The sequence below is a fragment of the Panthera tigris genome, chromosome A3, assembly GCF_018350195.1.
Source record: "Panthera tigris isolate Pti1 chromosome A3, P.tigris_Pti1_mat1.1, whole genome shotgun sequence".
NCBI lineage: Eukaryota > Metazoa > Chordata > Mammalia > Carnivora > Felidae > Panthera > Panthera tigris.
The window spans coordinates 89665523-89690337 of NC_056662.1; the positions used below are offsets into that span (position 1 = coordinate 89665523).

The 24815-nt window shown below is 45.4% G+C and overlaps 1 protein-coding gene across 3 annotated transcripts in view; it reads left to right on the plus strand.

Moving 5' to 3' along the window:
* TET3 (tet methylcytosine dioxygenase 3) overlaps positions 1-24815 on the plus strand; it is a 104975-nt gene that overhangs the window by 45265 nt on the left and 34895 nt on the right. For all 3 annotated transcript variants that reach the window (XM_042981751.1, XM_042981753.1, XM_042981752.1), the window contains one exon: positions 6888-9021. In XM_042981751.1, coding sequence (XP_042837685.1) covers positions 6888-9021 — 2134 coding nt within the window. The remainder of the gene's footprint in view (positions 1-6887; positions 9022-24815) is intronic.

Sequence of the window (24815 nt, forward strand, 5' to 3'; positions counted from 1 at the left end):
TGTCCTCACCACACTTCGTGCTCAAGCAGTGCTCCCCAGCTTAACCTTTCCCTGGGCCTGCAGGCCTTCTCAGGAATCTGTGCTTTTGCATATGCTTCTCCCTCCTCCAGGAATTCCTTCTCCTCCCCCTCCTCCAAAATACCTGCCTATCCCCAAGGTTACTTTGAGTTGAGATCTTTTTTTTTTTTTTTTAAGTAATCTCTATGCCCAATGTGGGGCTCAAAATTCATGACCTCGAGATCAAGGACCACAGGGCTGGGAGAGATGGTGATGAGCATACAATTAATTCTCCCAACAGGTGTCTGAATCCTCCACAGCCTGTCTGCCATGGCTTCCCACTTGAACACCTCCAAGGAGGAAGCGTGGAGACAGGTGGACCTGATTCTAAATTCTGGCTTTATTTCCTACTACCTGTGCATCATGGACAAGTTCCTTAAACTCTCTGAGCCTCAGTTTCTTCATCTGTAAATTTGGGACAGGAATAGCTTTGCAGAGTAGTTTTGCCAGCCAGGTGCCCTCAAAATGAGACTTTTCCTGACTCCCCTGTCCACCCGCCCAGATAGGAGTGACCCCCCACCCTGTGTTCCACACTGTTTTCACAGCGCTCATGTGCTTTGGGGCATTTGTTTATAGTCTGTCTTTTTTCACTTATAAACTTCTTAATGTTCCCGAAATACAGTCTGGTTTTTAATGCCACCCCAAAATTTAGTGGCGTAAAGCAATCATTTTATTATGCTCATGGAGCCCTTGGATTCAGAAGTCAGGGAGGATATGGCATGGGAAGCTTGGCTCTGGCCCTTGATGTTTTTAGGGCCTCAGCTGGGGAGGCTCAAAACTTGGAGGTAACTTGACCCCTGGGCTCAAATCCTTGAAGGATTCCTTTACTCACACATTTGGCAGGTGATGCAGCTATTGGCTGGGACTTCTCAGAATGTCAGCTCAGACACCTGCAGGTAGCCTTTGCATGTGGCCTGGGCTACCTCACAGCATAGTTGCTGGGCCTGAGAGTGTGCTGGGAGTCTTGAGGGAGGGTGAGGCATCATCAGCAACAGAGATGGTGGCTGAGGTGGGGGCTGGGGGCACATAGAGTTGCTTAAAGGGGACACTGGCAGGTTGACAATTAGAAAGTGTGCACACACACCAAGGCTCAAATTAGGGGGACAGGAATGGGGAGGGAGGAGATAGAACAGAGAGGTGTTCTCACTTAGAATTGTTTGGGTCTCGTGACCAGGCACACTGGAAGAACACGGGTGACGTTGGGGTTAGGAACATTGGCGAGCGTAAGCATGCCGGCAAGAATAGGAAATTGGAAAAGGGGCTGTTGTAGGTGGGGAGAGGAGTTCAGTTCTGTTTGAGACAAGCTGGCTCTCACTCGGCTTGTAACACGTCTCAGAGGTTGGAGCCAGCTGGGGGTTGGTTGAGAGGTCCAGACAAAAAGCAGACACTGGGGAACATCCTTGGAGTGGCACTTGCTGGAGCCCAGAGGGGAGCAAGGATTGAGAGAGAGAGAGCTTGGAAGGGTTTAGAGCTGGGGTATTTCTGAACTGAGATTTTGAAAGCGCCTCAACTAGCATCCACCCTCCAGCATTGTCCTGCCTCTCTGCCAGTAATCGCCTGATAACTGTCTTGTTCCTTTTTCAAGTCTCCATTGACAAGGACTTGCTGCCTCCTGGTTGTTAGGGGGGGACAAGATTCAGTGCATTTGCATCTCTAAGTTTTAAAAGTCTTCCCTAGGGGCACCTGGGTGGCTCAGTTGTTTAAGCCTCAGACTTCAGCTCAGGTCACGATCTCCCAGCTGGTGGATTTGATCCCAGCGTTGGGCTCTGTGCTGACAGTTCAGAGCCTAGAGCCTGCTTCAGATTCTGTGTCTCTGCTCCTTTCCCTGCTTGCGTTCTCGTTCTCTCTCTCTCTCTCTCTCTCTCTCTCTCTCTCTCTCTCTCTCAAAAATATATAAATGTTAAAAAAAATTTTTAAGTCTTGCCTAAGTTGAGCCTAAGTTCACTTCTCTAAAGCTTAAAGTCACTCGAAAGAGTCTACTGACAGACTTCAGATGTTTAAAGACTTTCATGAATTTATCTTCGTTAGAACCCAAAGGGTTCCTCTATGGTTTTGAACTGCCTTGCTTGCTCTGCTCTGTGCCCCCTCAGGGGTAGCCCCAAGGGAAATCCTGGGTCAGGTAGGGACTGGGTGGGCAGAGTGGGGCTGTCAGTACCTGTGCTGTGGGTCCTGCTCCAGTCAGGTCATGGCTGTGTATGTGTCCAGCTATGGCTTACAACCCACTAGTGGACTATAAAATCAATTTACAAGGTTGCAACCTGCCAGAAAGAGAGAGGGAGGGAGGCATTTGTGTGTTAGTAAGGGGAAATATTTGTCCAACTTGTCATATATGTAAGTGCATAACGGGTCGTGTTGTAAGATGCATTTCTTACTGTGGATTGTAGTAAAGAAGTTGGAAAAAATCCTGATTATAAGACCTTTTGAAACTGCCAAATCATGGGGCGCCTGGGTGGCTCAGTCGGTTAATTGTCTGACTTTGGTTCAGGTCATGGTCTTGCAGTTCATGAGTTCAGGACCAATGTTTGGCTCTGTGCTGACAGCTCAAGAGCCTGGAACCTGTTTTGGATTCTGTGTGTGTGTGTGTGTGTGTGTGTGTGTGTGTGTGTGTGTGTGTGTGTGTCTGTGTGTGTGTCTGTGTGTGTGTCTGTGTGTGTGTCTGTGTGTGTCTGTGTGTCTGTCTCCCCTGCCCCCGCTTGTGCTCTGTCTCACTCTCTCCCTCAAAAATAGACGTTAAAAAAAAATTGAAGTTGCCAAATGATTACTTTGCATGTATCATCATCAGCTAGTCTTTCACCTCTCCTGATTCCGAAGACATTTTTTTTAAATGTCATTTATTAATGTTTATTTACTTTTTGAGGCAGGGAGAGAGCATGAGGGGGGAAGGGACAGAGAGAGAAGGAGACACAGAATTTGAAGCAGGCTCCAGGCTCTGAGCTGACAGCACAGAGCCCGATGAGGGGCTCAAACTCCAAACCATGAGATCATGACCTGAGCCGAAGTCAGCCGTTTAACCTACTGAGCCACCCAGGTGCCCCATCCGAAGACATTTTTATGTGCAGTGCTGCCATCTTTGATTTGCACATACATTATTTGGGGCCTAAGTATAAGACCCTGTTTACCCTGTTAGATTTTTTTTCTCTCTCTCCAGCCTGTTGACCTTTTGGCATCGGGTCCTGTCAGTCAGCCTGTCTCTATCTGTCTTATTTTCAACATTTGACTGTTTAATAAGTGTGCCTTCTCTATTATTCTTGATAAATATGTTGAACAGGACAGTTCTGAGGACAGAGGCCTGTGGCAGACCACTAAAGACCTTCCCCCTCCAGTTGATACACCACTTGAGTTTGAGTATAGTCATCCTGCCAGTGGTGAGCCAGCCTGTCTGGCCCTGTAATTAATTCTCTGGCCCACGAAGGGATCATGACAGATCTTAGGAAACTTCAACATCTGTAGCCCAAGTTACAAGTGCAAATGCCTGCAAGGGCTTGGCAAGTAACACAAACGAATGAAGTGATCATGAATTCAGGCAATTAATAAGTAACCTCTGACCCCTGGCCTTGGTTTCAAGAAAGCAGTGTCAGATGGCGAGTGTGGGCGTGACCTGGAGTGGTAGCTGTTGCTCTTCTGCCGAGTGAAGTGTGGACCTTCGAGATAATCTGGGTTTCGTGTAAAATTTGATTATTATTTTTTTAGTGTTGGAAAGACAAATAAAAATACTGTGTAGGCCAAACAAAACAGATCTGTGGCTCATTTGGCCTGCAGCCCTTGAACTGCCTTGCTTGCTTGAGTTTGTGACCTGTGAGGCAGGATGTCTCCCCATCCCCTGGTCCAATGACCATAGGACACAAAAGCAGATTAGTTGGATGTTGATGGCCTTTGGTGAACCTGGCTCTTTGTGGTTTGTTCCCTCAGTTACCCATTCAGAAATCTTACGGGGGCAGACCTCGCTCAGTGGACTAAAGTCGGGAATGATCCCTGCCCTTTTCCCGCCTGAAGACACCTTCTCCTGGCGGCATATTTCTTCCGGGATCACCAGCAGGTGTTGAGGAATGGATCAGTGGGATCTCCTGGCCGAGAAACTGCAGTTTAGAGTTTCTTAAAATCTCCCCACCCATCCTGGCTTTACTTTCCTTCCTTTTTGTGTCCACTCTGCCCTTCTCTTTTTGGTCTGAAGAGCATTTTCTTTCCCAGGAAATTCAGAGGCACAAGCGCCAGCCTAGCCCTTCCTTGTTCTTATTCACAAACCAAAAATAACTTTTTAAATCCTTTTAGTTGTCTTGACCATTTTGGGGAAGCCTCAGCTCACACAGCATTAGTCTTCCTGACACTGTTTTTGTAAATCCATGCTACTCCCTCATGTTTCTTCTGGGTTATGCATGCTCCTTCTGTCTTTTACACAGAAGCGTGTAAAATTTGGCCACTTCAGACTTTGTAGCCTTTGCTGTCGTGGTAGTTTAGGTTTTGAGAAGGAGGGAAGGGACTACTGGGTGATCAACCACATTCCTAAGGGAAAGGTTTCTTTCCTAGTTCCACGTTTGGAGAGATGGTCAGGGAAAGGCTGCTTAGTCTGTGGCCAGTGGGGGATGGGAAGCCTTTCCCTGGGCTGTGAGGGTGTTACTGCAGCAGCTGTGGGCAGGAGGTGCAGAAGTGGTTAAGATTTGGACTTTGTCTTGAAGGAGCTAGCATCTGGTGGGAGAGGCAGCTGCTTGAATAATAGTAGGAGCATGTGAAAAGTGCTAATAGAGGCATCTACAAGGTACTATGGGAGGCTGGGGGAAGGAGCCACAGGTATGTCTGCCAACCAGGTCGGGGAGGAGGTGACATTGAGCTGGTGTTTGAGGATAAGCTAGAGTGGCCCCACAGAGGCTGGGCAGGGCATTCCCGGCAATGAGAACTACACGTGGAAATCTCAGAAAAGTCTGTTGGAAAAGCATGTGAGTCCTTAGTGACCAGAGTTGGAGCAATGATGAGGATGGGGTGGAAACCGTAGGCTGGGCCTCTGCTCACCTCCCATAGGGCTGATCCCAAATCCCACCTTCCCACCACTGCTTTGGAGCCCAGGATGGCCATGTCTGACAGTCCGGGGACTAGTATCGTTTTAACCCTCTGTTTAATACACTTTATTTTAGTGTTTATAGAAAGGCTGCAAGAAAAGTACCTGGGACTCGCACATACTAAAATGGTTCACATTTCGCTTTGTCATTTTCTTTATATGTGTATATTTTTTATATGCATATAATACTTTTCTGAACCACTTGAGATTGTTAGAGATACTCTGTTCCTTTACCCTGAATACTTCAGTGTGTGTTGTCCGTGTCCTAAGGACAAAGACATCCTTTTACATAATCAGAGTAAAATAATCCCAAGTCAAGAAGACCGAGATTGACACAGTGTGATCTTATCCACATCCATATTCAAATTGCATCACATGTCCCAATGGTGTACGTTTAAGCTGTTTTCCCCAGTCCAAGATCTAACCCATGAGCATGCATTTCACCATCCTGTGTCTTCAGTAAGCTGAAGATGTTTGCAGAGATGTTTGTCTTTCTTGTCTTTGAAATTTTTGAAGAAAACAATCCAGGTGCTATCTCGAATGCCCTCCAATTTGGATTTATTTGATGTTTCCTCATACTTAGATTCAGGTTGTACATTTTGGCTGGAGTTGTGTGTGAGTGATGTTATAACCTTCTTAGTGTATCATATCAAGAATCTCATGATGTTGGTTGCAATATTGGTGATGATAACTTTGATCATTCGGTTAAGGTGATGTCTGCCAGATTTCTCTTTACTATTATAACTCAGTGATTTTGGAGGAAATACTTTGAGACCATGTATATATCCTGTGCCCCATCAAGATTTCACCTGCTAATTGTAGCATCCACTGAGGACTTCCCAAATCCATCATCCCTCCTACATTTTTTTGTTGGCATTCTATTGTAAGGAAGAACTTTCCTTTCTGGAGGGATGAATTCTGCAAACTGAATTTCACATTTTTGTATCAGCTTTTAAGTTCCTAGGCTGGGCCACCTGGCTCCTTCCTTTTTATGCCCTCCCCCTTCTGTGTGCTTTGCTGGGTATCAGGTGTATAGGGATGGTTTTGGGCTTGGGAAGAGGCCTGGATCTTCATCCAAATAGCAACTTGCTTGTTACTGGCATGACCGGCTCGACAAGAGGTGCTAAGCGTACGCAGTGTCCAATCATCAGTGTTTCCCTTGGGTCTGGCTGGGGCTGGGAGTGGGAATGTCATCTTGTCGCCAGCTCTCAGAGCTCAGCCAGGGCTTAAGTGAGGACAGTAACAGGCAGAGAAAAAATACTGTGGGTTCCTTCCCACTGAAAAGCTGTGGCTGACCCCTTGTCCAGGCTGCATTTGTTCATAAAGGCTGCTTGCTCCCTCCCTGTACACACACACACTGCACACTTATGGCATATTGCTAGTTGGTGTGCTTGGTTAGCTTTCTCTTGACAAAAACCAAAATCAGTGTAGTCCTGGTGTCACTTTGGTTATTGAGAATTAACGATCTTTTTGGAAACTCCTTAATAAATGCTTGGTTTCTGGGGAGCCTTGTCAGTGTGATTGATCTTAGGCTCTAAAAGGATATGAGCGACATTCAGAATTCTGGATTAGGACCTTTTAAAGACCTACCTTTCATTTTTGTTGGTGCAGCTAGCTGGGAAAGGAGACATGAAGATGAGTTCAGGTTCAAGCTGTATCAGAGACAGAGTTTGCAAGAAAAGCAGGGTTTAGGTGTGCATCTGAATGGTGTGAAGCAGGACAGTGCTTTTCTAATATTATGGCTCATCTTTTTCCTCTTTTTCTCTCTTTCTTTCTTCAGACAGGCTCAGAGCTCAGCCCAGTTGATGGACCTGTTCCAGGTCAGATGGACTCAGGGCCAGTGTACCATGGGGACTCACGGCAGCTAAGCGCCTCAGGGGTGCCGGTCAATGGTGCTAGAGAACCCGCTGGACCCAGTCTGCTGGGGACTGGGGGTCCTTGGCGAGTAGACCAGAAGCCCGACTGGGACGCTGCCCCAGGCCCAGCTCACACTGCTCGCCTGGAAGATGCCCACGATCTGGTGGCCTTTTCGGCTGTGGCCGAAGCTGTGTCCTCTTATGGGGCCCTTAGCACCCGGCTTTATGAAACCTTCAACCGTGAGATGAGTCGCGAGGCTGGGAACAACAGCAGGGGACCCCGGTCAGGGCCCGAGGGCTGCTCTGCTGGCAGCGAAGACCTGGACACACTGCAGACGGCCCTGGCCCTCGCTCGGCATGGCATGAAACCGCCCAACTGCAACTGCGATGGCCCAGAATGCCCTGACTACCTCGAGTGGCTGGAGGGGAAGATCAAGTCTGTGGTCGTGGAGGGAGGGGAAGAGCGGCCCAGGCTCCCAGGGACTCTACCTTCTGGTGAGGCTGGCCTCCCAGCACCCAGCACCAGGCCACTCCTCAGCTCTGAGGTTCCCCAGATACCTCCCCCAGAGGGCCTGCCCCTGTCCCAGAGTGCCCTGAGCATCGCCAAGGAAAAGAACATCAGCCTGCAGACAGCCATCGCCATTGAGGCCCTCACACAGCTCTCCTCTGCCCTCCCTCAGCCTTCCCACTCCTCCTCCCAGGCTTCTTGCCCCCTCCCTGAGGCCTTGTCCCCTCCTGCCCCTTTCCGATCTCCCCAGTCCTACCTCCGGGCCCCCTCGTGGCCTGTGGTCCCCGCTGAAGAGCACGCGTCCTTTGCTCCTGATAGCCCTGCCTTCCCTCCAGCAACTCCTAGGACAGAGTTTCCTGAAGCCTGGGGCACTGATACCCCACCAGCAACTCCACGGAGCTCTTGGCCCATGCCCCGCCCAAGCCCTGACCCCATGGCTGAACTGGAGCAGTTGTTGGGCAGCGCCAGTGATTACATCCAGTCAGTATTCAAGCGGCCTGAGGCCCTGCCCACCAAGCCCAAGGTCAAGGTGGAGGTGCCCTCTTCCTCCCCAGCCCCGTCCCCATCCCCCATGCTCCAGAGGGAGGCTCCCGCCGCACCCGCAGAGCCCGACACCCACCAGAAGGCCCAGACCGCCCTGCAGCAGCACCTTCACCATAAGCGCACTCTTTTCCTGGACCAGGCCCATGATGGCTCCTTCCCCCCTCCCACGGAGCCTCCTGCTCCGGGCTGGTGGGCCCCACCAAGTTCACCTGCCCCACGGCCTCCAGACAGACCACCCAAGGAGAAGAAGAAGAAGCCCCTGGCACCAGCTGGAGGTCTCGTGGGAACCGAGAAAGCCGCCCTTGGGATCAAGCCCAGTATCCGGAAGCCCATTCAGATCAAGAAGTCCAGGCCACGGGAAGCACAGCCTCTCTTCCCGCCTCTGCGGCAAATTGTCCTGGAAGGGCTGAGGTCCCCAGCCTCTGAGGATGCGCAGGCACATCCACCTGCCCCTGTCCCAGCTTCACAGGGCTCTGCTGTCCCCTTGCCCCCAGAACCTTCTCTTGCGCTATTTGCACCTAGTCCCTCCGGGGACAGCCTGCTGCCCCCTACTCAGGAAATGAGGTCCCCTAGCCCCATGGTGACCCTGCAGCCGGGCTCCGCCGGCCCTCTTCCCCCTGCCGATGACAAGCTGGAAGAGCTCATCCGGCAGTTTGAAGCTGAATTCGGGGATAGCTTTGGGCTTCCCGGCCCCCCATCTGTGCCCATTCAGGACCCCGAGAACCAGCCAACATGTCTCCCAGCCCCCGAGAGTCCTTTTTCTACCCGTTCCCCCAAGCAAATCAAGATCGAGTCTTCGGGGGCTGTGACTGTGCTCTCAACCACCTGCTTCCATTCAGAGGAGGGAGGCCAGGAGGCCACACCCACCAAGGCCGAGAACCCACTCACACCCACCCTCAGTGGCTTCCTGGAGTCACCTCTTAAGTACCTGGACACACCCACCAAGAGTCTGCTGGACACACCTGCAAAGAGAGCCCAGGCTGAGTTCCCCACCTGCGATTGTGTCGGTAAGTCCACCTGGGTGTCAGGGAAAGGAGAAGCCTGGTGGGCTCATTCTGTTGTTTGGCAAACGTTTACTGTGTGCGAGTCATTCTCTTGAGGGCTGGGGACACAGAAAAGAGCTCACACGCTAGTGGAAAAGACATTGAAAGAAACAGACAGTGATGGGGCATGTCAGTGGAGGTGGGCATAGGTGCTTTGTCGCCCAGATGGAGGCAAAGGCATCGTAGAGGAGGTGGTGGTCCTTGTGTGTTGAGGCCTAAGCTTAGTGGCTGTGAGGGGGTCGGGCTTGTTTGGACTGCTCTTGGTCTAGGGGGAGCAAAAGGAGAGGAGTACATGTGGGTAGGAACAAAAGGTGGCCTGAGATGCAGCCAGGGGCCAGATCTTGCACAGCATAATGAGCTGAGGTCAGGAGTCTGACTTGATCTTATAGGTAATAGTGACCTCCTGAGGGTTTTAAAGCAAGTAATCTGTCACTTTGTGCTTCTGAAAGACTTTTCTGGCTTGTGGTGGAGAGGAAAGCCTGCCTGGTGGGGGAACCTATAAGAAAGGTGTCACGAGCCAAACAAGAAATAACAATGGCCTGAGAGAGCAGGTGGGTGGAGGGCCTCTCAGGAGGAGGACGTATGGGGTTAGGACAGCCCAGGTCTCTACCTTGGTGGTGCTGGTCCCCAAAAACATATTTGGAGGAGGGATGAGTTTGGGTAGGCTGAAAGCCTAGAGCTCTGAGCTGTGGGTTTGGACATAGTTAGCATCAGGTGGTGGTTGAGGCCTTATGGGTAAGAGCACTGAGGAATTGGTCCATTTCTGAGCCTTGCCTTCCAGTGAAAACACAGCGAAGGCTATGAGGACTGCTCCTGGGAGCTTCTGTCTTGGGAGGTCAGTGACGTATCAGGAAGCCCCAGGTCTATGCTAGGCTGTGACTCTGCTATTTATGAAGCGTTCCGTAAAAGATGTGTTTCAGATGTTGCTCAAAAAGCACGTTGATGCTGGTGAGGAGCATGTTGAAGTTCTTGTGATTTTATGATACACAAAACAAGTCTTACAAAAAGTCTGTGTTCTCTGTGTATTAAAATAAATTAATATTAGGTCAATTGTGTGACTAGTTGGGATGCTGTGTCCTTGTCAGGGAGGAGGAGCTGGGCTGTCCTGCCCACTCCAGCTACCCCAGACTCCTGTACTCCAGATAAGGAATCACTTGGGGAACAAGGGCAAGTTGGCCCCCATATTTCTGTCTGAGAGTGCACAGAAGTGGAGGGTCCTGCCAAATGCTCACAGACATGTTTTGGGGTTGTGGTCCCATCGACGGCTAACCCTGTTCATTCTTGGATCTTAATGATGAGAGGCCTTTGGGGGCCTCCTTATTTCTCAACATTTTGGAGAGGCTTGTTCTGATCATAGGAATTGGGCCCTTCCCTTTGCCCTTTTCTTTCTTTGCCTTGGTGTGTATCTGTCCCATCTGCCTGATACTTAGTACATTGTTAGGTATTTCTTCCTCTGCAGAGTAGGACATAACCTTACGTAATGCTTAGGCCATAGTTGGTCCTTACTAAACATATTAAGGGGCACCTGGGTGGCTCAGTTGGTTAAGTGTCTGTCTTCGGCCTACATCATGACCTCGCTGTTCCCGAGTTCGAGCCCCGCGTTGGGCTCTGTGCTGACAGCTCAGAGCCTGGAGCCTGCTTCAGATTCTGTGTCTCCCTCGCTCTCTGCCCCTCCCCCACTCACGCTTGCTCCCGTGTTCTCTCTCTCTCTCTCTCTCAAAAATAAACATTAAAAAATATATATATATTAATTGTTAATATATGTATATGTGTATATTGTTGGGGCGTCTAGGTGGCTCAGTTGGTTAAGTGTCTGACTTTGGCTCATGTCATGATCTCATGGTTAGTGCGTTCAAGCCCCACGTCAGGCTCTGAGCCTGATTTGGATTCTGTGTTTCCCCTCTCTCTCTTTGCCCCTCCCCAGCTTCTTTAGGTGCTCGCTCTCTCCCTCTCTCTCTCTCTCTCAAAAATAAATTAAAAAAATATTTTAAAAAGAAATATTTTGTTGAATTCGATTATATGGATATGATATTTGATCGAACTAGTTTTTTGGGGGGTTTTTTTTGGTTTGTTTTTTTGAGAGAGGGTGCAAGTGAACAAAGGGCAGAGAGAAGGAGAGAGAGAGAGAGAACCCTACGAGGGGCAGGGAGGGGGAGAGAGAGAAGTGGGGCTCACCTGAAGCAGGGCTGGAGCTCACCCGATGTGGGACTTGAACTCACTGACCATGAGATCATGACCTGAGCTGGTCAGATGCCTAACCGAGTGAGCCACCCAGGTGCCCTTGATCAAACTAGTTTTTTAAATTTGAATTCTGGGGCGCCTGGGTGGCTCAGTCGGTTAAGCGTCCGACTTCGGCTCAGGTCATGATCTCACAGTCCGTGAGTTCGAGCCCCGCGTCGGGCTCTGTGCTGACAGCTTAGAGCCTGGAGCCTGTTTCAGATTCTGTGTCTCCCTTTCTCTCTGACCCTCCCCCGTTCATGCTCTGTCTCTCTCTGTCTCAAAAATAAATAAACATTAAAAAAAAAATTAAAAAAAATTTGAATTCTAACTCCATCACTTCCTCGTGCACAAAATAAAAAGATAATAGTATCCCCTCACCAGGGCTGTTGGAAGGTTTAAATTAGTTGAAATGTATAAAGCACTTAGAATTGTGTCTGGCACATTGTAAACACTATAAGTGTGTTAGCTGTCACCGAGCCTGTTGAGTGCAGTAAGGCAAGAGAAAGAAGTAAAAATATACGTATTACAAAGGAAGAAAAGTATTGGCTATTACTTTATTCATCAGTCATTTGTTGATTACTAGTTCTGTACTAACTACCGTTAAGGATAAAAATTAGGAGACATGGTTCCTCTCTGAAGGACTCTGTGGTCTGCTTGAAGAGACAACAGAAACAATAAGATATTCAGTCACCCATTCAACAGCTGTTGGCCCAGTGCCTGTGCAGTCATAATGGATGTGGCTAAACGGTAAGAGCCAAGAGCGCTCCGAAACCCCGGGCTTGGTTGTTGTTAGGGAGGTCATGTTTTCTTTTGGAAACTCTTGTTCCAGGCTGGGTTTTGAAACATGTAGTGAACACCGATGGGGAGAGGGGAGACGGTGGCCACTGAAGTCGCAGGCGTGTGTGAGCACCGTGTTCGGGGCAACAGAGCAGGCTGGCAGGCAAGCCGGCAGGCCGGTAGCACAGGGGTGGACCCGAACCCTCAGGGCTCCACATTCCGTCAGAGAGGACAAGTCTCAGCTTGAAGCTGGAGAGCAGAGGAGCAGGGAGGAGAGTGTCAGCATCACAGACACCAGGCAGTAGCAATGCCAGCAGCTGTTGCCTCTCAGCCCGGAAGGCGGGGCAGTGGGTGAGAGATAAGGGGAGTGGAGAGACCTACCACCAGTCATTTATTGTTCTGGTTCGTGTTTTATCTGCATCTCATCCTAAACAGAGAATTAGAACCAAACCTACCTCGTGGTGTTAAATGTTAAATTATGGGGTAATGCTTAGTTGGAAACAACGTACACACCTAAACGGTACATAAATGATCATCTCACCTACGTAAAAAAAAAAAAAAAAAAAAAAAAAAAAAGGTGGAGGGCACCTGGGTGGCTTAGTCAAGCGACCGACTTCAGCTCAGGTCATGATCTCATGGTTCATGGGTTTGAGCCCCGCGTTGGGCTCTGCACTGACAGCTCGGAGCCTGGAGCCTGCTTTGGATTCTGTGTCTCCCTCTCTCTCTGACCCTCCCCTACTCACTGTGTTCATGCGCACACACGTGCGCACTCTCTCTCAAATAAAAACATTTGAAGAAAAAAAAGGAAAAAGGAAAAGAATGGAAGGAAATACATCACTAGTGGTTGTCTCTGTGGTCAGACAGTGGCTGACTTTTCCCTTATATGTTTTCTGAGCTTTCTATAATAAAATATGCATTTTATAATCAAGAAATGTTTTGACAGTGTATCCTGGAAGTAGCTTGGAAGATAGATTGGTGAAGGGTAATAGCCTGTGGCAGAAAACTGGTTAGGAAGCTATTGAGAATAATAATAATAATAATAGTAGTAGTAGTAATGGTAATAGTAATAATAATATTTATGAAACACTTGCTCTATTCCAGGCACCGTGCCAGGTACTTTACAGTTAGTCATTTCATCCTAATAGTATCTATATGAAGGGGGTACTGTCAGTAGTTCCATCTTAATGACGAAGGAAACAAACTCAGACTCAGCAGTTTACCCAGGTCCACATCTAGCACATGGTAAAAGTGAGATTTGAACCTAGGCAGTTGGACTCTTAAATTGTTTAATTGAGAAATGAGTCCTAAGTAAAATAGCGGTATTAGGTGTGAAGAGGGGCAAAGAAGAAGGGATTCACTTAGAAACAGTTTCTAGGTGCTGGGGGTTCATGCTAGGGAAAGCCATCCTGTTTTCCAGAAGTATCTGGAGACCCCATTTCTGGACTGTTGCTTCCATCAACCAGTATGGCAGAATTTGTCTCTGTGAACTCGGGCTCAGGACAAGGGTTAGGAATAAAGGCTGCTCACTCTGGGATTGATATCAGATGGGAACCATCTCATATTCCAGAAACTCATCCCCTCAACTGTGGTAGGTAGGTGCAGAGCAGGTCAGTATAAGGAAGAATTTTCCATGGAAGTGACGGTGAAGTTTGGAGATGCCATTATGCACTAATAACAAACAACTTTATAAAAGCATAGAAAGGTTTTATAGCATAGCAAAAGAAACTTAATATTCAATGTGGTGATGTATGCCAAATCGGAAGTTTTGGCCAATATAGGCTTTACTGGATAACCAAAAACCCAAACACCAAGAGCACTGTTTTTCCCTTGTATACAGACTATGAGTTTCTGAAGGTATGGATGGCCTTCGTATGGACTTATTCTCCAAATCTTGAAATACTAGAATTAAAGGCACCCCTTGAAGCTTCAAAGAAATAAATTTAGAATATGTGAAAGGAAATGCCTTCCTCCAGAAGGTAGTGTGGTATGTAAAGGTTTGGGGAATCTTAGCACAAGTTGAAGTTCTCTATTGAATTATTGGAGGAAGAGAGTATTGATACATTTCTAATATCTTGAGACACACATTTGAGATCCCCTTAACCATCCTGTAATACCACTGTCACAAGCTAGTGAGCTGCAATAACTAGGCTCTATGTATTTTATCTATCCCTAGAAATGGGGAAATTCACAAGAGCCAGTTTAGGACAGGGAATGAGTTCAGGTGACTTTTTAGTGGGAATGCATCTTTGGAGATCACCTGCTCATCATTTCATGGTTAAGGAAACTGGTTTGTGTTAACTTTAAAAAAAAAATTTTTTTTTAACGTTTATTTACTTTTGAGACAGAGAGAGACAGAGGATGAACGGGGGAGGGTCAGAGAGAGAGAGGGAGACACAGAATCTGAAACAGGCTCCAGGCTCTGAGCTGTCAGCACAGAGCCCGACGCGGGGCTCGAACTCACAAGCCATGAGATCATGACCTGAGCCGAAGTCAGACGCTTAACCGACTGAGCCCCCCAGGCGCCCTTGTGTTAACTTTTGAACCTTGTCCTGATTTCTCTGAGGAGCATCCCACAGACAGCTAGAGACATCAAACTGTAGGAGAAGCAGATTAGAAGTTAGATGGTAGGAGTCGCCTTCACAGAAATGCTGTATTTTTATCCAGTTGATCATCCTGCCCTAAAGGAGTAGCCAAAGGCCAATACAAGAAAAAACCTCTCCTTTTGCCTAGAGCATGGTGAGAGTCTGGGTGAGGGGGGAGTGTTGTCCAGAAAATGTGGTTGGTAGCAGTGTCCACTGGGTGCTTCAATACAGACCATAGTTCTGAATGGGGGACACAGAGACTTACCTCTGTTTGCAGTAATGGAAAGTCTATTTCCTATAGTTTTTATGAGAAAGTATCTCCCTCTCCCCCCCCCACTCAGTTGGAGATAAAGAGGAATTTTATGTGTTTTAAGTATTTTTTTAGACAGCGGAATATTTGGATCCCAGCATAAAGGTGGAGAATATGACTTTGGGTAGGTGAGTATCAGAAGTTCCTGGAGGAGGTGATGTTTGATCTGAGTTTTAAAGGATAAGTGGAAGTTTAATGGATTAATAGGAAGAAGGTAGAGTGTTCCAGGCAAAGGGACAGGAAGATTATGGAGATGAAAAATACATGAAAAACCACATGAAGATGTAGAGATGAGAAGACATGGGGAAATACAAGTAGTTGGTATATTGGATGAAAGATTGGGAGTGGCCAGAGAGGGGGAGTTCAGGGGAAGAAGAGACGATACCAAAAGTAGAGAAACCAGTTTGCAAGCTCAGGTGTGGTTCAGGCAAGAAATAATCAGTGCCTGAACTCAGAGAATGACATTGAGTAGGAGGGAGGAGAGGAGTGGGTGGATAAGAGTAAGATTAGGAAAAAGAACTAATGGTTGGCTGTAAGTAAGGAAGAGGGGCTCCTGGGTTGCTCAGTCAGTTGAGTGTCCAACTCTTGGTTTCAGCTCAGGTCGTAATCACACAGTTTGTGGGTACGAGCCCCGCATCAGGCCATGGGTTGATAACATGGAGCCTGCTTGGGAATTCTGTCTCTCCCTCTCTCTCTGCCCCTCCCCTGCTCATGCTCTCCTTCTCTCTCAAAATAAACAAACATTAAAAACAGAAATAGTACCTGTTTAAAACAAAACAAAAAAAGAGTAAGGAAGAAAAAACAGCCACAGGTGATTCCTGAAGTTGCTGAGTAGATGGTGGTGCCATTCACCAAGAATCAAAATACTGGGAAGGAAGCACGTTTGGACATCCAGCCTTTGAGATGTCTATGGGGTCTGAAGGTGTGCATCCATGTGGGTCTGTGAGTTGGAGGTTCTAGAGCAAACTGATGGCAGTTGAAGTTTCAATTATGATCATTTCACCAGGTTAAATGTATAGATTGAGAAGAGGCGTGCGAAGGGAGGATACTAGCGTTTAGAGGGTCTCAAATAGGAGACTGTGAAGGAGGTGTGAAAGAGAGGTGGGAGGAAATTGAGGAAAGGGAAGCTTAAAGGACCAGCATATAGTTTGGGAGGTTGGGAGGGCTAAGAACCCAGGATTTAATGCTGAATTCTTCTTTGTCTTCCATGATGTGTGTTTTTTTTTAAAATATTTATTTATTTTTGGGAGACAGAGTGCAAGCAGGGGAGGGGCAGAGAGAGAGGGAGACAGAGAATCTGAAGCAGGCTCCGAGCTGTCAGCACAGAGCCTGACACGGGGCTCAAACCCACAAAACGCAGGATCATGACCTAGGCCGAAGTCGGACACTCAACCGACTGAGCTACCCAGGGGCCCCCATGATGTGTTATTATATGTGCACTAGTCTCATCAGTTAAATCCCAGGTTCCTTAGGATCAGGGACTGAATGTTGTATTTCTAAAACATTCAGACTAGTGCTGAGCACTGTGGTAAGTGCTCTTCATATTTTTTGGTTAACTGGTCAACCTTATTCTACTTCCATATTTAAACTCTACAAAGATGTCAGATGGGTTTAGGCACGATCTCCTTCCCTTTAATCTTTGTCATCAGTGAGTGTATCCATGTTATAAAGGTATTCGTGTCTATAACCAGCAGGCCTGGCATGCTGCCTACAGGCAGCCTGACCTGTGATTTTAGTTTAAAAACAAAACAAAACAAAACAAAAAATTCATCTAGCACACCTAATCCAGGGTAGGGCCCAACCATCTGCCTGCCCACTGTGTGGATTTATGGCAGCCAGGAAGCAATGAGCTAGCAGTTGGTTATTGACTGTCATGGAAATAGAATCTAATTAGTTCTATAAGCTTAATCTGGTCAGCTTGAAGTACACTGAAATTGATACAGGAAACTGAGGCATTTATATAGGATTGTTTGGAAAAAGAAGACCAGTACATAAACCTTTTGTGTGATCTTGACACCTATGCATTAATTATACCAGTTATCGTCTCTATCAATGGCATAAAGAGAAGAAATGCCTTGACCCAGGAAGATGGGAGGTTCATTTAGAAATTAAGGATCCTTCTTTCTGTTAGGCAGTCATGAGTAGTTTCTTGTGTTTAGTATCTCTTGCAGATAGCAGAAAGGATACATTTCATTTTTTCCCTAGCCTAGTACACAAGTGGAACAGAGCATATTTTTCTATCTTAATGAGTGTAAAATTAAGTGCATAGGGCAGAGAAAAGCACCTGGAGCCACATAACCAATATTTTCTCAAAAATTGGATTTTTCTCTCCTGAGCTCCTACCATGTATTTTAGGGAAAAAATTCACTTCTTTCTGCTCCAACTGCTCAAAATGAGACCTAAAACAGATTTCTCTTTAAGGAGAGTTGAGCTGTTTCCCTGCTCTACCTCTGTAGAGGAGGAAGACCCTACTACGGTGTTGGAGACTAAAAGGAGAATTAATGACTTAAAGCAAGGTAGCAAAATAACCTTTTCCTGAAACCTGGTGAAAGGAACGACAAAAACAGAAGAGAAAATTCGTCAACTGAAGTTTGGAAATAGCCCCAATCTTAAACCATGAATTCCAGGGGCTGTCTGCTAGCTTAAGATCAGTTGAATTTAAGGGGGCTCCTGGGTGGTTCAGTCAGTTAAGCATCCGACTTCGGCTCAGGTCATGATCTCGTGGTTCGTGGGTTCAAAGCCCTGCATCGGGTTCTGTGCTGACAGCTCAGAGCCTGGAGCCTGCATCAGATTCTGTGTCTCCCTCTCTCTCTGCCCCTCCCCCCTCATGCTATGTCCCTCTCTGTCTCTCAACAATAAATAAATGCTAGAAAGAAAGAAAGAAAGAAAGAAAGAAAGAAAGAAAGAAAGAAAGAAAGAAAGAAAGAAAGATAGATAGATCAGTTGAATTAAAATAAAGGATGATATGATGTATATGACCCCCACTGTTGGGAGAAACACTGGAGGAGTCTCAGAGGGACCCTGAAGCTTGGAGAGATGGGCTGGAAACCATCCATCTAGAAGACATTCTGGAAAGTGGGGGATGCAAACCAGCCCCTTTTCCCTGCCTATTCCAGCTTCTGATGGGGATGAGGTATGGGGTGAGGACAGTTGGCCAGAGAGACTGGAAGCCATATCCTAGGAGCCAGCTTTGAAGCCGAGGGCCAGCAGCACCAAACAAAGGCCATTGTGCACAGAGAAATATTTGCTGAACCACCAAACAAAAATCCTGCAATCTGTGGGGCTTTATTTTAACTTGATGTCTTATCAGAGTGACCAGCTTACTCCCATATGAGGAAAAGAACCAAAATCCTAGCATCAAGACAGAGCATGACCCAGCCCTCAACACACAAAATAGGTGTATATTTAGAGGCGTTGGTCCCAACAACCGAGTGCCTAGAGATGAAATTTCCCAGTTGCGACAGTCCACAGCCAGCCCCAATTCTTCCCATCCCCCCTTCAGGCTGTTGAACTTTTGAACTAATAATTGAAACCTCTACAGCATCCAGTTCTCTAGCTTAAAGTGTAAGGAAGAATTTGAGCAGTGTCCAATAAGGAGATTCTACTCATTGTCTTTTGGGACAAATGAGTAGACCAGTGGCTTTCAACGAGGGGCTGTTTTGCCCCTCTTCTCCCCAGGGGACATTTGGCAATGCACGGACAGTTTCTGCTGTCACAGCCGGTGTGGTGCTACTGGCATCTAGTGGGTAGAAGCCAGGGATGCTGCTGAATATTCTACAGTGATATGCAGGGCATTACAACACAGGGCTATCTAGTCCAAACTATAGTGCCGAAGGGGAGAAACCCTGGAGATGAACTTTTTCCACGGAAAGGTGAATTAATAAGCAACCAACACGCAACCCATTCAGATTCTATGGGAAAAGGGGAGGGATTATTCTAACATTTAGAATGAAAACTTACATTAGAAAAAACAGAAACTTGAAGAACTGATATATACTGTCAAGGAAGTTGAAAAAGATGTTCGCTCTGAAACAGGAGGTGAAAGGTGAGGTGCTAGAATAGAGTTACAAAGAAGCCACAAGAGGTACGGATTAAATTCCAGAAGTGTGCTGTTGCATAAAGCCCGCACAGCTGCACTAGAGGCTGGAAAAAGCGGAATCAGAGTTACAGGAAGGGCAAATCAGTGAGGAAGAGGGACTTGGAGGTCACTCCAAAACAGGAAAAGAAAACAGGAATGACCGTAGAGTGGGGAGATAAGGGGTACGGACGAGAGGCAGGGGGAGGGATTCTATACACAGATTCATTCTGTCAGAAATACTGGCAATCACTGGTGAAGAGCCTAGAACAAACTGAACAAAGGCAAGGGTAAAGAATAGAAAACTTTTCTGAAATGAAAGAAAATGAATAAAAATCAACAAATAACGATCCTGAGGAACTTCCTGAATTTCAAGAATGAAGAATAGTCTACCAATAAATTAACTGAAAAATTAAGTTAGTCACACATGTTCAGTTTTTTTTAACTTAAAAGAAATACTTTTAAAAAACATTCTTTGATTGAAACACATATAGGAAGGTACATAAACCTTAAGTGTACAACTCAGTGCTATGAAAGGCACGTACTTGTGTAACCACATCTAGGTCAAGAAACAGAGTTTTTCCAGCCCCTCAGCAGCCCCACACCCAGTCACCTGCATCCGACTCTTGAAAGCACACTAGGTCTGCAGACCATATCTGGCTCTTCTCTGTGAGCTAAAAATGATGTTTATGGTTTTAAATGGCCTAAAAAATATATCAAAAGAAGAATATTTCATGACTGACAAATTATACGAAGCCCGAATTTCAGTGTCCGTAAGCTTTAATGGAACATAGCCACGCTCATTTGTTTATGTATTATCTACGGCTGCCTTTTCACTCCATCAGCAAAGATGAGCTCTTACCACAGAGACTACATGCCCCGCAGAGCCTTAAATGTTTGCTATCTGGCCCTTAACATAAAAACTTTGCCAACCCCTGTCCTAAGGTGGTAACTACTTTTCTAACTTTTAAAACCACATTGATCAGTTTGCCTGTTCTTGAATTTCATAGGTATCTACCATAAATACGTGTGCATGTATTCCTTTATGTTACGACTTTTTTGTTCAGTGCCGTGCTTATGAGGTTTATGTATGTGTGTGTAGAGGTACCTATGATCTGTTCATGCTCATTGCTGCATACTACTCAGTTTTATGAATAGGCTACAGTTATCCATTTGGCCACTGATGATCATTCGGATTGTTTCCAATTTGGGAGTTATTATGAATCATGCCGATATAAGATATTCTTCTGTATGTCTCTCAGAACATACACGTATACATTTACATATTTCTGTTGGGTATATACCTAATGACACTGAAATTGTGTATGTTCGGCTCTAGTTGGTACTATTCATTTTCCAAAGTGGTTGTGACAGTGTAAACTCCTACCTCTGGTGCTCCACATCCTCACCAGCAAACAGTATTAAGTCTTCCTGCCATTGTGGTAGGTGTATCTCGTTGTGGCTTTAATGTGCATTTCCCTGATGACTAATGAGTTGAAGCACCTTTTCATACCTGTTCATACCTGTTCAAGCCATTTGCCTGTTTCTCTGTTGTGTTTCTCTTTTTCTTATTGATTGTTGGGGGTTCTTTATTTATGCTGGACATCATTTTTTGTTGGATATGTGCATTGCAGTTCTCGGAATATTAAGATAAATGTTTGACCCAGGAATTCTATACCCAGTTAAGTTGCCATTCACGCATAAAAGCTTCATTGAAACATTTCCGAATATGCAAGAACTCACATTTTCTAGAGATGAGTCTGACGAGTAACAGATTGGGGAAGTTCTGTGTTATGAAGGGGCGGGTAGTGAACACTAAATGTATTCAAATGTGACGTCTAAATTTAAAGAAGTGTGATAATTCTTTCCTAAAATGAAGGTGATATACTTACTTATACTTTAAATTATTTTATATTAAATATCTCTTTTATAATAGAGAGGAAGAAATATGTTCACAAGGACACCAACAAAAAGCAGGAGATGAAATGAAGGAGGAGATGGGAAAAATTATAAGCGTGCTAACTTCTTTCTCTGCAAAAGCACATTTAGCATCACTAAAGACATACTGTAGATTTTTCCAAATTACCAGGGGTATGGGGTGGAGAGTAATAGAAAATACAAAACCTATAACAAAAGATAGGAAAGAAAAAAACCAAGGATACAAGCACGGAAAACAAAATGACAGAAGACCATACATAGGTTATAACTAAAATAGGGTAAACTCACGTATTAAATTTAAGGTTATAGCATTAAACACAACCAAAAGGTTAATAAATCTTATTTTGTCATGAAAAAACAGAAGCACATATTGGTCACTGATTCACAGTATATACTGCATTCTGCAGAACATTCCCCCAACCTGACAAAGTATTGTCACTTGCCCACCACCATAACTGAGGATAAGCCCATTGCTACACAGAAGATATATAGAGATTTATCTATTTATCTATATGTGTATATAACGAGATGTATTTTCTCATATTTATGTAAATATATATAATGAGGTATATAGCCTTATGGATATATAAACATGTAAGGATAATTAAGTTTGTAAATGTATACTAGTTTTATAGCTAAGCATACTTAATTTTAAGTTTAGTTTTTTTCCATAGAATATCTTCTCCCTGATATAGACGTATAATCCAGGAAAGGGATCTGTTTGTCTCTATAATTTAAAGTCTATCTGTACATATATCTTATGTGTTTTTTATATATGTAAAACAGGAAAAAGGATATAATTAAAAGAAAATGCTTCCGAAGGGCTCCTTGGGCTGCCTTATGAACCTCTAAAAGGGAAAGAATAATTTTGCTTTTTGTTTAGTACTTGGAGCTATGTCTGCCCTTGGTGTTCTAAGGGCCTTCCCAGAGAAACCTGACCGACCATCCAGTTTCTAGGTTGGCTCGGTTTTGGATCTTTATCTTTTTTCATAGCTGCTAGGGTGGAGTTGCCAAGACTTAGTTTACATCTTCTCCTTGAAAATCTTTCTCTGCCTTTAACTGTGTAAGTTTTGAGCTTTTCTGATTTGGGGCAGAAGGTAGTCCCTAAAAGCTACATTATGTTCTAGTTCCAGTAGAAGATCCTGCAGTCAGTCCATTACTTTGACTTTTTTCCAGATAATAGAAACTGGAATAGGGCCCAGAAGTTCTGGCAAATTCTTATGTTCTACTTTTTATATACCATGTAGTCTCCTAGTGCCTATAAAGAGCTTTCAGACCACTACCTCCAGCACCCACATTCTTACATTTTCTTTCCCTCCCCTCCCCTGGTATCCCCCCACCCCCACACTCCATATGTTCCCTTCTGTAAGGCTCTCTGTTTTATGGTTCAAAATAGTGTATATTTGGAGCAAGTCATTTTTAATCCTTTACTTGAAAATATTCATTCATTCATGAAACATTTAAGCATTGATCGGTTGAGAACAGTACTAGGTGACTACATCTCATCTAATCTTTAACAACTCCGTAATGTAGGAACATTATTTTAACTGCTTTTAAGGCTCATAAGGGTTGTGTCATTTGGCCACGGTCGCACAATTTGTTTGGCAGAGTCTGGACAGCAGCTGCCTATTGAGTTCATATTATGCGCCAAATACTGCACGGAGCCCTCTGTGTAGTTGAAGGCATGAGTATTAGAGGCCGGGAAGGTAACTCGTCACATTTGCCCAGGCCTGTCTGCAAAATCCATGTCCGTTCTGCTGTGCCATGCTAATGATAAAAATGTGCTGTGATACATGCCTGGATATTTCCGTTGTATGCAAGGTGTTCTGGGAATCCAGAGGGAAAGCGGACCTGAGAAGTGCACTGGAGTTTCACAGAAGAGGTGGCATTTAGACCTTAAGAGGAGAGTTCTTCCAAAGAGAGAAATAAAGGAAGGCACCGTTGTCAGTGAGAAAGCACGTTAAAGACACGGAGGGGCGGCGCAGTTGTGTGCCAGGAACGCTGCAGGCTGTAGCGCTGTGCACGGGCGGCTCCAGAGGGGCCTTGTGGACGCTGGTCTGGAATTTGGGTTCTTTCTTTTGTCTCACGCCAAGTCATCAGTGGGAAGTGGTGTGGTCAGACTTTTGTTTTGGGTGTATTAACCGGTGGGATTGGGTAGGCTAATTTAGACAAGAGCCTGACCCAGGACATGAAGGGGATGAAGAGACTCCACGAGTGGCAGCCACAAGAGGTAGGCGTGTCCCATCAGTTCATCCGCAGGGACTGCACACACCATTGCAAACCTTTTTTGTGGGGGCGGGAGGGAGGGAATCAAACCGTTTTATTGAGGGGCTTCAGGGAAAGGTTCAATGAGATCTGACGTCCTCAGCCTGGCCAGGATCTCCCCAGCCTCATAATCGCCAGAAAGCCTTCCACACGCTTTGTTTTTAAAGACAGGAACACACCTGAACTCATTTTCACAGACTTGCTCTTATACTTAGTGTGGGTAGTAACCCAAACACTGTTTTTACTTGCATGTGGTGTGTATATGCTAACGTATGTGTGACTGTATATACTAACTATGGTATGTTATACATGCAATATTGAAATTTGCTTTCTTTTTTCCCGCCTAAAATATCTTGGAGGTCATTTTTTGTCAGTAAATCTGGAGCTGCCTGGTTTCTTTTGATAGTGCTCAGTAGTTCATTATATGGATATGCCATAATATGTTTAGAATACATAATGTATCATGAGGAACATTTTGTCATTGCACAGATTTTGTCATTACAAAAGATGCAGTGAGTATTCGTATATATATATTCATATATATGAATATACATATGAATATATTCATATATATGAATATACGTATAATTGTGTACATATCCAAATTTCCAGAAACAAATTCTTAGAAGACTTGAGATTCTTTGGAATTGCTGAGTCAAATGGATTCATGTGCAGTTGTTATTTTAATATTTTGCTGAATTACTCTCCATAACTGCCTGTTTTCCTATACCCTCATCAGCACAAGACATTGATGGTAACTCATCTGAAGGGTAAAACTGGTATCTTATTGTAGCTTTACATGTGTTTGAGCCATTTGCATTTCCCTTTTTATCCTTTTTAAATTTTTTTCTTGAATTACTGACCTTATTCAGCTACAGGTGCTCTTGATATATTAAGGAAATTAGCCTTTTATCTGGTATGAATTCCAGATATTTCTCCTCAGTGTGTTGTTTGTCTTTCAGCTTGACTTTTGTTATTATTATAATTTTTTTTTAAGTTAAATTTATCAGGGTTTGGGCAGGGAGCTTTAGAATTTCTTGTTATACTTTGAGAAGACTTCCCATTTCCATGATTATTTTTAAAGACTCTCCCATTGGGGTGCCTGGGTGGCACAGTCACTTGGGCATCTGACTCTTGACCTTGGCTCAGGTTATGATCTCACGGGTTCGTGAGTTTGAGCCCCACGTCGGGCTTTTTGCTGATGGCGCAGAGCCTGCTTGGAATTCTGGCTCTCCTTCTCTCTGCCCCTCCCCCGCTTGTTTTCTCTTTCTCTCTCTCTCTCTCTCTCTCTCTCAAATAAAAACTTACAAAAAAAAAAAAACCTCCCATTGTTTTCCTTTCAGAACTTACATCGTCTAAATTTTTTTTGTATTTAAATCCTCCAACTAGGGGCGCCTGGGTGGCTCAGTCAATTGAGCATCCGACTTCAGCTCTGGTCACGATCTCGCTGCTTGTGGGTTCGGCCCCGCATCAGGCTCTAGGCTGACAGCTCGGAGCCTGGCGCCTGCTTCAGATTCTGTCTCCAACCTCTCTGCCCCTCCCCCACTCATGCACTGTCTTTCTCAAATGTAAATAAATATTTTTTTTAAAA